At 38.1% G+C, this 13,903-nt stretch overlaps 1 protein-coding gene across 4 annotated transcripts; it reads right to left on the reverse strand.

The window, feature by feature from the left end:
* Positions 1 to 602: 602 nt before the first annotated feature.
* On the reverse strand, positions 603 to 11,963 carry LOC120442656 (carcinoembryonic antigen-related cell adhesion molecule 5-like). Of its 4 annotated transcripts, none has more exons than XM_039619538.1 (9): positions 11,861 to 11,963; positions 9,351 to 9,674; positions 8,575 to 8,853; positions 7,863 to 8,129; positions 4,309 to 4,491; positions 1,420 to 1,525; positions 1,090 to 1,121; positions 916 to 989; positions 603 to 708 (listed from the first exon to the last, which is right to left on the reverse strand). In XM_039619538.1, the coding sequence occupies exons 1-8, from the start codon at positions 11,916 to 11,918 to the stop codon at positions 943 to 945; spliced, it is 1,296 nt and encodes a 431-aa protein (XP_039475472.1). In that variant the 5' UTR covers positions 11,919 to 11,963; the 3' UTR covers positions 603 to 708; positions 916 to 942. The 4 variants fall into 4 exon arrangements, with proteins under 4 accessions (XP_039475472.1, XP_039475471.1, XP_039475470.1 ...); XM_039619537.1 differs by having other exon boundaries at positions 4,309 to 4,536; XM_039619536.1 differs by having other exon boundaries at positions 4,309 to 4,587.
* Between the last annotated feature and the right edge of the window lie 1,940 nt (positions 11,964 to 13,903).

Genomic DNA, 13,903 nt, shown 5'->3' on the forward strand with positions numbered 1-13,903 from the left:
TACATTCTATTCTTTTAATGATGCTGAAAGCCTTTGGCACATTAATGTAACCATTTCCACCAACAGCACTTTGATTCTCTTGTATGTCCTGTACATGTACCGAAATATTGACAAAAGGGATAAAATGAGACTAGAGATAGGGTGAGATGGAGGCAGATACTTGACTGGAAAGACAGCAGCTAGAAGAACAGAGAAGAAGAAGAAGATCACTTGGATCCAATTTTTAACAATATCCTTGGAACATTAAGTAATCTGCTGCACCAGTCCAGAAACCTCAGGGGCAGTTAAATATTCAAGATAAAACTTGACAGTACTGCTTTTCTCTGTGTCTTCAGACAGCACAAGGCCTGCAAAACCTTTGAAGGCTTTCTGTAATCATCCAGAGTTCAGCATTAAAACATACAGGACAACATATGAGTGATAAACTGATGTAAGAGCAAGGGTTACAACTTCTGTGTATTGGTTGTATTTATTTTACATTTAATGATCAATAAGATAACCTATATCAAAATAGTATCAACTTAAAAAAATTCAAACTTAGAGAAAACCTTCATATTTATTGTATTAGGCTAATAGTTTATAAACAATCTTCATATTTCTTGTTAAATATTTTCATAATGACCCCCCCAAAATATTATAACCAACAAACTAACAAAAACAATAACTTTTGTCTTCCTGGAGCAGATAGAGACTTCACAAATGTTTCATCTGCAATACAAGAAAACATAGACATTTTTTTCTAGTAAACAAAACACTTTATAAACTGCATGCAAGTGGGCATTAGCTTTTAACACTAATGGAAAAATGACAGATTTTTATACAGAGATAAAATCTTTCACTCTTTTCTTTATTGTGTAAATGTAATGTATAAATTATTCTTTCTTAATCAAGCACGACAGTGAATTTAATACTTACCTTAACATGGAAATGTAATCAAAGTATTCAGATTTTCTTGTCATATGGGGAACTGTTCTCATACACATGTTCTCCTTGTAAAAAAAACAGATTTTGATACAGTAATTTTATTTATACTTTCTTTATTTTGTTATTAAAATGTGCAAGTTAAATGTATATTAAAATATTACTCACCTGTAATATGTGTCTGTGGATTTTTGTTGGTTCTAAATATAATAAATGAAGCATTGTCAAAATCTGCCCACAAAGTTACACAAAACTGTAACACTAAACATTTACATTTATTTAAATCCAATCTTAATGACAAATGATAAAGACTTGTTTGTTCAAACTAACAGTGTACTGAAATACTTGCACCTCTGTGGTTATTTCATGAAATGATATGATGTTAAATGAATTACATATAACACTGATAAGCTATGCTTATGTACCAAAAGTGTTTAGAAGTGGACTGAGTACACAGATTTCAAGAGTAATAAAACCATTAAGAAATTATCCACCTACCTTCTTCTATAAAAGTAGTATCCTACACCACAAGCAACAGCAATGATGGAAAAACATGCGATTACAATTCCAGCGATACAACCTGCAGCACATTCTGATGATTGGTCTGGGGAAGTTCAAATAGAGATAAAATAAAGATGACACAAAGTTGTCTCACCATCTCAAAACTCTCCAATAATTTCTCTCTTTGTTTGATTTCATAATTGAACAGGTTTCAGAGGACTTTTGGTCAGTGCTACCTTTGTCTGAAGTGCACTTGTATTTGTCAAAATGATGAATGCACTGTGTAGTTTCAGCAAATATTTCGCTGAAGATTAATGTTTTGATAAAGGGTGGTTAAGTGTTGGGAAACATTTCCAAAATTTAGTTCATGGAAAATATTAAAACTACAGGAAATGTACATCATTTAAACTATTAGTGGTACCATACTATACGCACACTGCAAAATCCAAGAGTATCAGAGCACACAGGGACCTTTCACATCAAATCCACACACTGCTGATGATGATGCTCTCTCAGTTACATTATTCCATCTTTAAGAAGTGTGCTTCACTCTTTCAGAAAAGAGAGAGTGATGCTTAAAAACCTCTATTTTTATGTAGTCACCCAAATTGGTAATGATCTGCCCGATTTTTGATTCTGCCAACAACACTCTCTGCAGTTAATTAGGAATTGCCTTTTCAGCTCAGAAATATCTCCAAACTGTGAACTTTGTGGTCTAAATCTGAGTTATAAATGGTTATTCATGCTTTTATTTCATCTCGCTTAGATTATTGTAACAGTCTTTTTCTTTGTTTGAGCAAAAGGAATCTTGACTGTCTCCAGTTAGTCCAGAATGCTGCTGCAAGGCTTTTAGCTAAGACACGAAAAAGAGAGCATGTTACACAAGTTTTATGTTCATTACACTGGCTCCCAGTACATTTTAGAATTCATTTTAAAATCTTGGTACTGACTTTTAAAGCTTTGAATTGCGATGCCCCTGCCTACATTTCTGATCTTTTAGAACCCCACGGTAGTCCCATGAACACGTTTTAAGACCAGAGGAGATAGACCTTTTAGAGCGGTGGCCCCCAGGTTGTGGAATGCTCTCCCTCCATCACTGCATAGCCTTGATTGTATTTATTCTTTTAAAAAGTAGCTTAAGACTCATTGATTGATTCTGTTCTTATATTATTGTGAAGCACTCTGTGGTTTTTATCCTGTGAAGAGTACTATATAAATAAATTGAATTGAACTGAATTAAAGAATGAGGTGTGGATTTAGAAGAGCAGGTCAAATTTAACCCCTTCATATTTCCACCTTACTGCAGTTTGTATGTTCCAGTGGTTTCGAGAGCTGTTGTTGGGGGGGGGTTGGCCTTGGCAGGGTGCCCCAAGGCAAATTGGTCCTGGGTAAGAGATTCTGACAACAATAAAAAACAAGAAGCACTCAGAGGGTGCATTGCAGCTCACTCTCTGGGAGTATGTCCTTTAAAGGGAATAGCATTATATTTTTAACAAATTACATTTTGTCTTCTTTGTTCTTTTTAAATGTACTTTAAGAAGTTTCTAGTGCAGTACAAATCAGATATGGGTGGCATAATAGATGTTTACATTGATTGCAAAAACATTATGAAGGAGTGGGTAATGGAAAATAATTTTTAAATAAATAGACATGAATAACTTGAGCTTCTTATATATTATTATACTACAATATTTCTAACTAAAGAGGTACCGCTTTCTATTTCTCTTGACAATACTTTATTTATGCATTTTGGAGTCAACTTGAAAGAAAGGCACATGTGAAGCGCAAAAGTAAGATCAAAGGTCAACTGGCAAATGTGCATGTTGGGGTTGCTTCTCTGCACATTCATTTTGAGGTTTAGGTCATGACTGCCATTTGTGACTATAGACCCAAAAAGGGTTCTGAGCAACTGGTGGTGAGTTGGATCATCTTGTGAGGTAGGATGTCAGACAGTCCTGATGTACCCAAAGGTCTAGTAGAGTGAGGGTGTGCTGTGAACATCTGGCAGAGCTCCCAGTCCACAAGATCTTGACTTCTCCCCTCTAGCAGAGCTTTGATTGCAAAGGAGGCTGGGAACATTGAGTCAATGCTGACCATGCTCCACACCTCCATTGCTGAGCTGGTTGCATTGAGCTGTGACTACAAGGTCCTTGGTGGATCCTGCATCCATTAGGAGATCCTGTGGGAGGTCTTCCAATTTGGTGGCTTCAGGATTTCATGTTTGTTTTTTGTGGAGGATCTAGCTCTTTTGTATTCATCAGCTATTGACCTCCATCTTGCACTGGAGCTATGCGTAGCTTAGTATGAATTAGAAACAGCATCTCCAATCTTAGACCATGGTATTAAGACCAAATCAGACGATGTACGGTCTGCTGAGGTGAAGAGAGAGCTGAGTGTGAATGGGAAGGTGATGACTTACCAGTCATTTAGCGTTTCTATCCTTATCTATGGTCACAACCTCTTGCTATTGACTGAAAGAATGAGGTTGTGGATACAAGTAGCAGAAATAAGCATTGAAAGAAATAAGCATTTGAATAGGATGACTCCAGGACTCACTGGAGAGATTATATCACTTGGCTGGCTTGCCCCAAAGGACTGAACACTATTGAAAATAGATGAACATGAACAGTTGGATAGAAGTCAAATTTAAGGTGTCTTTGATATTGATATGGATCTTTTTTGGAACTTCAATTTGAAAATGTTCTGGTCCATCTGAAGGACACATACTAAAGTAATACACACAATAAATGTGTTCATTGCATTAAAATAAAAAAAAAGTTGCAATGATTGATTAAATATATTGTCAGTAGTGCCAATATTGTACCTCAAAATTTATATAGCCATATGTGTGAACAATTAGTGTAAACTGAACAGCATGTTACTTACAGTTAAAAATCAGCACATATTTAGCTCCATCACTGCTGACAGGGTTGCTGATATTACAAAAATATTCTCCTTCATCTTTCCTCTTCACAGTGTTAAAGGTCAACACTCTGTTATTGTCAGAAAGGGTCATGTTGTCAGTCAGGGTCAGTTTGGAGCCATCCTTCATCCAGTTTCTGGTAAAGACTGAGCCAGAAGCTTCACAGGTTAAGCTGACAGAGGTTCCCTCAGCTGGCAGGTTTGTTGAAGAGTTAAGCAAAATTGAAGGACCTGATATTTTTTCTGTTTGCCCAAAGATAAATTGTTAAGAAAGAAAATGCACATACAATTCTTTACATACAGGTTAGAAACTAAGAGATAAAAGAGAGGTTTATCTGCTTGCTGGTGATGTAGACAAGACAGAACATACCTGTATGATCCTCTCTCAAAATATGCAAAGCTAAGTACTGCTAAATACTATCATTTTTAATATTATGAACATCCTGATGATATGGTTCTTTAGCTTATGTTGTAGCAATGATGACTCCCAAAGCTCTGAAAATTAGCTAGTGTTCCTATTAACACTAGAATTACTGAGCCTTTTTTCCCTGGTGCAAGTCCCTACTACTAGATTTACTGGCCTGCGCAGATTTGCGTAAATTCCCCCCGACCTTAACACCTCTTGGCACCCCGCTGAGATTTTCACAGGTCGTCAGCTCCATTGTTCTCCTGCTTTTGTTGTGCAAACACACCCTCCCCAACCCCTAACCATGAGAGATTCAAGTTTTCCTTCCCTGCAAGGCTGCTTTCCTTCCTTACCTGCCTGCATGCCTGTCCATAAACATATATACACAGAGTTGTACATATATTTATATATTTATATAGCCACACCTTATATAATATGCATAAAGTCTAGTTATACACACAGACACATCTATATCATATATACACACACACACACACACACACACACACACATATATATATATATATATAAAAAATGTTTGTATAGTGCACTTTCTATACCTTGCTCTGTCCACTTTTTTGCAATGACAATGCAGATTTTCCACTTGTGGGACAAATAAATGCAGATTTGCTGTGTGTGTGTGTGTGTGTGTGTGTGTGTGTGTGTGTGTGCAACATTGGCATTTGTTTACTCAGATCCAAGGCAGGCCAAACCTCTGTGTTACAACCTACATACAAAAGACAGACATTCACAATATATGGGTACACAAGTCTGTTTTATTTCAAAGTGTTTCAAACTTTACAGGGTTTGCAGACCCAGTGTCCATCATCCCTGCATTTGGCACAGGTGAATTTCTTACATGTTGCACAGGTAAATCTGCTGCGATTCCTGTTGCAGCTCTCTTGCACCTGGCACTGTGTTGTCTTTACAGTCCCTGGCACAGCAGCTGCAGCAGCCTGCCTCTGTGCTAAGATTTCCTTGTGCTGCATGAATCGGCAACGAAGTTGCTGAGCTAGAAGACGAGAAACAATCTTCTTTTGCCTGTCCACCCTGTACATGCCTTGTACAAAATGTAGGCATTCACTGCCGCCAGGTCCAGCATATTGTAGAAAACCGCTACTGGCCACCTGCGTGTTGCTGATCTTACAGAATACATCCGTGCCATTTGGTCCAACACGTCTACACACCACACTGTAAAAGCACTGAAGTGGAGAATACCTCTCGCTTTGCAGTATCTTTTGCAAGTTGAGGAAGTTCACGCCGGACTTTATTCACCGTGCCCAGTAATGTTGTTTTGCGCTGCAGCAGTCTGTGCGACAGTGACAGTGAAGTAAAGAAATTGTCCGTTGTGACATTTCTCCCATCATCCAAAAACGGCTCCATCAGTTTCATGACCACGTTCTCTGCCAGCCTCTCTCCCTTCTGACGACTGGGGTCCTTTCCCAAGTAAGGAGATGCACTGCAGACATATTTGGTGTCCAAATCCGTGGCCATCCAGAACTTGATCCCAAATTTGTCTGGCTTGGTTGCAATATACTGGGTGAATGGACAACGAACCTTGGTAGGGAACAGCTGTTCATCTATGGTCATGTGTTCCCCTGGGTGAAACTCTTAGCACAGTTCTCGTTGAAGCGTGTCCAGATGTCGGAGATCGCTGCAAATTTGTCTGTTTTCACCCGTTCTGCCCGCGTGTCCCTGTCATCAAATCGAAGGTGTTGCATAATTGAAATGAATCTATCTCGGGCATTGTCTCTTTGATTAGTGGCACCAGAAAACTTTCTGACCAGCAATCCACAATGGCACCAACAGGACACATGATTGCTCTTACAAACAGGATTGAAATGAATGCCATAAGTTCATGAACTTAAACCATAAAGTCTAGTTATACACACAGACACATCTATATCATATATATATATATATATATATATATATATACACACACACACACGTAGATAGATAGATATGTGTGTGTGTGTGTGTGTATACATACACCAATATTTTTGAATACACGTGTCCATATTTATGTTTCCAGATTGTTTGTATAGTGCACTTTCTATACTGTGCTCTGTCCACTTTTTGCAATGACAATGCAGATTTTCCACTTGTGGGACAAATAAATGCAGATTTGCTCTGTGTGTGTGTGTGTGTGTGTGTGTGTGTGTGTGTGTGTGTGTGTGTGTGTGTGTGTGTTTGTGCAACATTGGCATTTGTTTACTTAGATCCAAGGCAGGCCAAACCTCTGTGTTACAACCTACATACAAAAGACAGACATTCACAATATATGGGTACACAAGTCTGTTTTATTTCAAAGTCTTTCAAACTTTGAAACGAACCTTGGTAGGGAACAGCTGTTCCCTACCAAGCATTTCTTGCAGCTGGCAACAACGGTCGTGCATTCAATATAGTTGTGACTTCTGCAAAAAATGTGGTCAAAATCTCATGAGTAAGTTGAAGCATTTCTATCAGGCATTTCTGAAAGTTGTAACACAGAGGTTTGGCCTGCCTTGGATCTGAGCAACTCTGAGTGAGCAAATGCAAATGTGCCAGGCCTCAAGGACAATGGGTGGTTTGCACAACAAAAGCTGTAGGAGAAACAAGCTGACGACCTGTGAAAATCTCAGCAGGGGTGCTTAACACCTCGGGACTTGCACCAGAAAATAAAAAAGCCAGTAATTCTAGGGGGTATTGGGTTTAGGGAAGTTACGCAAATTTGCGCAGGATAGTAAATCTAGTGTTAATTCATTATTAATCCCCAATGTGCAATTATCCCATGGTGATTGAATATATATTTAAAACAAGTGCATAACAATTTATTCATGCTTTACTTAATTATAAATACAAAATACCCTAAAAAAAAGTCTTTCTTTTAACCTCAAACCATAAATTATCCAAATAATGTTTACTACCTGTTAGCACATCAGAAATGAATTGAAGACTCTTTTGTTAGGCTACTCGCATATAGCTCACAATATGTAATGAAATCATAACCAAAGTTGTTCTCATAACAGCCACATGTTAAACAAAGAAGAATTTGTTTAACATGTGGCTGAGAATCCAGAGAGCAAAGAATGCATGAATCTTACATTTTTTGACAATAAATCAAACTTACCCAGTACAGTGATGGTTGAAGGCTGAGATGTTTGAGATCTCAGAGTTTTGCTGTTAAAGGCCTGACAGCTGTAGTTTCCACTGTGACTCATCTGAACATTCATCAGTCTGAGCTCTGATCCAGTATCAAGCAGCTGATCTCCATTCAGAAACCAGTTAAACTGGGCAGGAGGTCTGGATCCAACTGAGCAGGTGAGGCTGATGTCTGACCCCACAGCAAAGTATCCTTGTGGTGGAGATAAGATCAAATTGATATTTTCGGGGCCATCTAAATGTAGAGGGAACAGAGAAAAATTATGTTGGGTGGATGAAAAATGTAAAAGTATATTAAATTCAGTTTTTCTTGTGAAATCGTAAAAGTATTTCTCACAACTACATTGCTTCACATCATGTCAACAGAAAAAAAGATCTCATCCATCTTTTATTCAGTTTATCGGACATATCTAATATTCTGAAATATAAAATGATATCTAAACACTCTGATGCTTGTGTGCAGATGTTTTCAGATAAATTACTGAACATTTAGTTTAGTAACTCACAGCTGATGGAGAGGTTATATACACATTATATCACAATAAAAGAAATCTACTTACTCTGTAACGTATGAAAACAAAACCATCTAAATGAAACTAACTGCACTGTGAATTAGGTGATTTAAACTATAATTTATATCACCTAATAATTTAAAAAATAAACAAATCCCAGTAACTCACAGCTGATGGAGAGGTTTACTGGATCACTGGTACCAGTACTGACAGGGTTGGACACACTACACCTGAATGGTCCCTGGTCAAAGCGGGTCACATTGATTATAGTCAGACTGGAGCCTCCATCAGTGAGCTGAACTCTGTCACTTGCTGTAACCTCAGAGCTGCCGTTCAACCAGAGGAAAGAGAGAGAGGATCCAGAGGCAGAGCAGGACAGAGAGACAGAACCACTGAACTCAACCAAGTCTGTGCTGCTGGAAGTTACCAACACACTGGAGACTTTCTCTGTGAAAGAAAAATAGTTTCATTGTTGGCATCAAAAATAGAAAATAAGCATTGAAACAATTACAAATCAATTCCAGCTAAACCATGTCATGTTATATTATATTACATACACAACCTCAAAAGACAGAATAGTAATAAAAGAAAGAAATACTGTACCAATCAAAATCTTGAAATATTTTAATTTGTATAAATTCCATTTAATCGACTATTCTGAACAGAATAAATGAGACAATTGAGTTCTCAGCTTGTTCTTTGTTTTATGGGGATCAATATTACCTTCAAATAAACCATTCAGTTTCTTACAGCCACTTTTTAAAGTCTTTAATATCACAGTCTTAAGAATAAGACAAATTATTGCAAGAATGCCTTACTGCAGTGAGGAGAGATGTAACAAACTTGTACTAATCATTACAGGTATTTTTACATGTTCAATATATTGTAAACTTGCTTAAATATTGCAAAAACAATTAAGCTGTTGAATATCTACATCTGCTCACCGTATATCACCAGAGTGGTTCGGCCACTTGGGAGTATTCCATCTTGTACAATGTTAACACTGTAAGGTCCAGTGTCATCCAGAGTGAGACTCCTGAGCTCCAAAGACGCATTAGATGGGAAGAAGGTGATCCTGCCTTCATACTCAGGTCCAATAGTTTCTTCTGAGTTAATTACGACTATTATAAGCTTAGAGAAATTAAAAGCCCAGTTCACAGATTTAAACGGTTTCTCTGTTGGAGTCAGTGTTGTAGTGAACATCACAGTTTCTCCTACAGCTGCATTCAGAGGACCATCAGGCAACACACCTTCTCCTTCAGTGAAACCTGCGGGAGACAAATAGAAAAGTGCTGTTGTTACTCAAACATATAAAACAGTTGTGAAATATATAAAGATTAGCATGAAATATGGCAGGTCTGAAGAGTTTGAGTTATTTTCATTAAAGTCTAATGTCAGCTTGTCCGAATAATACTGCACATAATTCTGATCGGATAAAGCACCTTGAGGCGACTTTTGTTGTGATTAGGCGCTATATAAATAAAATTGAATTGAATTGAATTGATCGAGTTTCAGGAACTCGCTCTCGCGTGGTTATTAAAACTGGTAACCAGCTGTTGCTTTTGGTGACTTGTTGCTACTCTAAGCCTTTGGCGAACAACCGAAGGAAAAAATGACTTTTTGTAACGAGACCATAAGTTCTGCTGAACATCTTAATTTTGAGACTTACTTGCAAATGCCACAAAGACAAGAAGCTGTAGTAACAAAGCCATTAATTAAATATCCGTGAGGTGTGCAGTTAGGAATGTTCAACTGTCAAACTGACCAAAAATCTACTGACTCAGTATGGTGAATGAAATTTTTTTTTTTTGTAATTTAATGCACCAGAAAACTTGCAGGATGCCTCCCTCATGTGGTGCAACTGTGTTAGTGCAAGATGTAAAACTTGAAATGTTAATATAAAGACGTTGATGTCCAGTCACATAAAAAAATAAATAAATAAATCTCAAACAGTTTAATTGATCAGTAGAAAATAAAGCAAGTCTGAAAAGTTCAAGTTATTTTCATTATAGGTTTAACTGAAAAATTGAAAAGAAAAAGAAGTACACACGGCAGGTTAAGTCAAGAAACAAAACTGACACTGACAGATTCACGTACAACATAATCCAGAAACAGGTAGCCAACAGGGGAGCCAACAGAAGCATTACTAGGGCGCTCAGGTATGCACCAGCTCACTCCCGGTGGCTACTTGGCGGGGCCCGATGCCTGTCGCTTGGTCAGGCCTCTTCCGGGGCAAAGGGGGCCCTCGGGCCTCCGGCCTCGGGGCCTGCAACTCGGTTCACTCTGGCACAACTGGCTGCCGGCAGAGCCGGCGGGCACGCCGGTGCAGCCCCCTCTGGCTTCTGCTCCGTGGCTACTGGGTGACCCCTCTGCCTGGGGATCTCCTCAGCCCTTCCCAGGAAGGTGGCACGGATGCCCCTCCGGTGGTACTCCTTGGGCTCTCGCACTCTGGGTCCTCTGGATGTCTGGAGCCTGGATCTCCTCCATGCCTGCTTCATGCCCTGGGGACGGGGCTATGGGCCTCCACACCCTCTAGCAGACCGTTACATGGGAAAACCTTTTGTATACAAGCGCGTTGATCCACACAGGTGTGCACACGGGTGTTCACTGTTCGTGAGACATAAACTACACCTTTCTTAGCTGCTACTTCAAACCACATTGTGCGCTGTCTGTTCTGCGTGCTGCACAACAACTTTCAATATTTAGTATTTACTGCTGTTCACACTCAGCTAGATTAACGTGATGGTGTTGTGTTTAGTATGTTGCTTTGTTTTGTTTGGTTTTTTTTGCTTGTCTTCTCTTCTTTTTTCTCTCAACAGGTGATCCAGGAGATTTTTTTTTTTTTTTTTTTTTTCCTTTCTTTGTCTTTGTAAGTGCCCTTTCTCACTGTCCCTTTTCCCTTCTGTTTTTCTTTTCCTTCCTCTCTTTCTTTCTCCCTTTCCTATCCCCCAGTCATGTCTGTCCCATCTGTAACAACTGAAAATAAAATAAATAATAACAACAAAGTTTGATCAAATGGACCAATACGGCAATGCCATGATGATCCATTTGGCAAAATAAATCCATTTGGTATCCTTGTTGGTCTTCAGACAACAATTCTGACGGCTTAAGAACCAAATGGGACAGACAAAAAAAAAAAAAGAAAAAAAGAAAAAAAAAAAGAAGCATTACTAGAGAAGCCCTGAGAGAATTATAAGGATCATGGCACTTCTCTCCTACTCTCATTTAAAATACTTGTGTACAAACCTGCGTCTTCTCTGATCCATGTTATCTGAGCAGGAAAATGTATTTCTGTTTATAATATTCGGGTTACATATGATTAAACATGGACTAGAAATGTATTCAACAGATGTCTCATAAAGTGAAAAACAAACAAACAATAAACAAAGTAAAACTTTAAAGTCAGTGTGAACAGACAGAGTTTTTTCTGCCACATCAAGAAGTGAGAGCTCACCTGAGATGGACCCAAAAATGAAGAAGTATATCAGAAGTATATCAGAAAATGTTTCCATTTCTAAAGCAGTCCTTCACTCTTTGCTAATACTGGTACATGAATGTTCATTCAATAAGGAAGTAATGTTGTTATTCTGAAAGGTTAAACTTCATGAACTTGTTAATCATTAACAAAGCTTTCTAGTAAATGTTTGTGTCAGATTCTGTTTAGTCACATTAAGCTTTCCTTCTGTACTGTAACAGCTAGTTATAGGAGGTGTCACTTGGAAGAATTCAACATGATTTATTGTCAGACAGAAATTAATTTATCTATTTTGGCAATTAGGCTCCAATGGCCCATCACAGCAGTGATAGAATCAAAGATAGGAACCCACCCCGTCCCAGAGTCTAGATGTTGGTCGTGAAGATGAACCAATATCACACCAAAACGGGTAATAGACACGCTGGTCCACCATGTCCATTTCATGCTTTGCCTCTTCAAAGGCAATACTGGGTTGGAGATGTGTGTGTGTGTGTGTGTGTGTGTGTGTGTGTGTGTGTGTGTGTGTGTGTGTGTGTGTGTGTGTGTGTGTGTTGTGTTTGTTTGTTTTGTCTCTCTGTGTATGGGCAGACTGCAAATCAATTTCCCACTGGGGAGAATAAAGTTACCATTGACCATTGACGATGGAGGCTTGGATGGGTTTTGTGACCAGTTTGAGGTGGGCAGCATGTGGGTTACATGAATGAAAATTTGAAAAGCATAAAGACAGAAAAGCACTGAGATTTAAAGCACACAGATTTAAGACTTATTGACTCACTCAAAGCAGGCAAAAAGAATGACTGGACTAAAGTAGGGATGTCAGTATCGACTTTGACAATGTAGGTAAGTGGAAGTAATGTATTAATAGTAATAATAACTTAATAAGTAACATGGCAGTAATGTTGCTGAAAATAATATCAGTGCCTTCACACAGAAAAATACAACTTTTGTGCATTTAATCCTACTAAAAAAACAAAACAAAAGTGTTTCATGCATCACTTAATCTTCCTTCTCGTGTGACAGATTAACTAGAAAAAAAAACGTAAACATGACAGAGAGAGGCAAGGTCCTAGCAATAGTTCTTTGATGAGGAGCGACAAAGAAATTTGTAAATGTGGTGGGCTCACATGAATTTTTAATGCATGTCGTTCACTGCTGATTGGTATTTGGTTGTGCCAAAAAGGGATTTCCGGTATATGCCAAAAAATTATTTTCTGCATTTAAATGGTTATAAATGACTTGTTACCCTATAATCTGTGAAACAAATGTCAAGCATATCTCTTGTGAATGATAGTAAGCCATTTTAAGCCAGAAAGAACATTTCTGTTGATGCTGCAATCAGTTTTTGTAAAAAAGAAAGAAAAAAAAAAAGCAGGTTTTGGCAAAGCAACTTTTATATATCCTTCATTTATGAATGCATGACTATGATTGTAAAAGTGACTTTTTCAAGAGAGATCAGGCCAAGAGGGCAGGAGAAATTGCACCAAAACACAACAACAATCCAAAGATACTTTAAGTGGCTAAAAAGGACTGGACTGGACTGATTATAATGTAGAACACGGAGTATGTACTATACCAGTCATAAAGATACTTGCAAACAGGTTTATTCTTTATAGTATATATAATCACTTTCACAAGTCCTGCTGACTGCAAGTTATTTATCAATATAAGCGGAGATATTAGACATTTAAAAAAACCCATAGAAACTGTTGGGATTGAAAATGTTTGATTTCTTTTAATAAAATAAGCGGTTATAATCATTTTCATACATTTACTGCAAATGTGCTCATAATGAGTTGGCATTCAGTCTTCTGAAGGTCATAAGCTTCACTCGGTGTGACTGTCCAGACTGCTATATTGTGGGAAATGACTTAGAGTACAGAGGGGTAACTGCAGACACGCTTACACACATAGATTATAATTAAAATAACTCCCTGGGTCAGAGAGTTCCGCACACGATATTCTAAACCAACTTTGAATCACTAGAAGAACAATGGATAATAACATTAGATTATCAAGGCTAGG

This window comes from Oreochromis aureus, linkage group 11 (assembly GCF_013358895.1).
Source record: "Oreochromis aureus strain Israel breed Guangdong linkage group 11, ZZ_aureus, whole genome shotgun sequence".
Lineage (NCBI taxonomy): Eukaryota > Metazoa > Chordata > Actinopteri > Cichliformes > Cichlidae > Oreochromis > Oreochromis aureus.

Coding starts and splice junctions, on each gene's coding strand:
- LOC120442656 (XM_039619536.1), bottom strand. CDS start 11,918: ATGGAAACATTTTCTGATATACTTCTGATATACTTCTTCATTTTTGGG. Junction 9,675..11,860: donor CATTTTTGGGTCCATCTCAG/GTGAGCTCTCAC, acceptor TGTCTCCCGCAG/GTTTCACTGAAGGAGAAGGT. Junction 1,526..4,308: donor ATATGTGCTGATTTTTAACT/GTAAGTAACATG, acceptor GAACTTCCCCAG/ACCAATCATCAGAATGTGCT.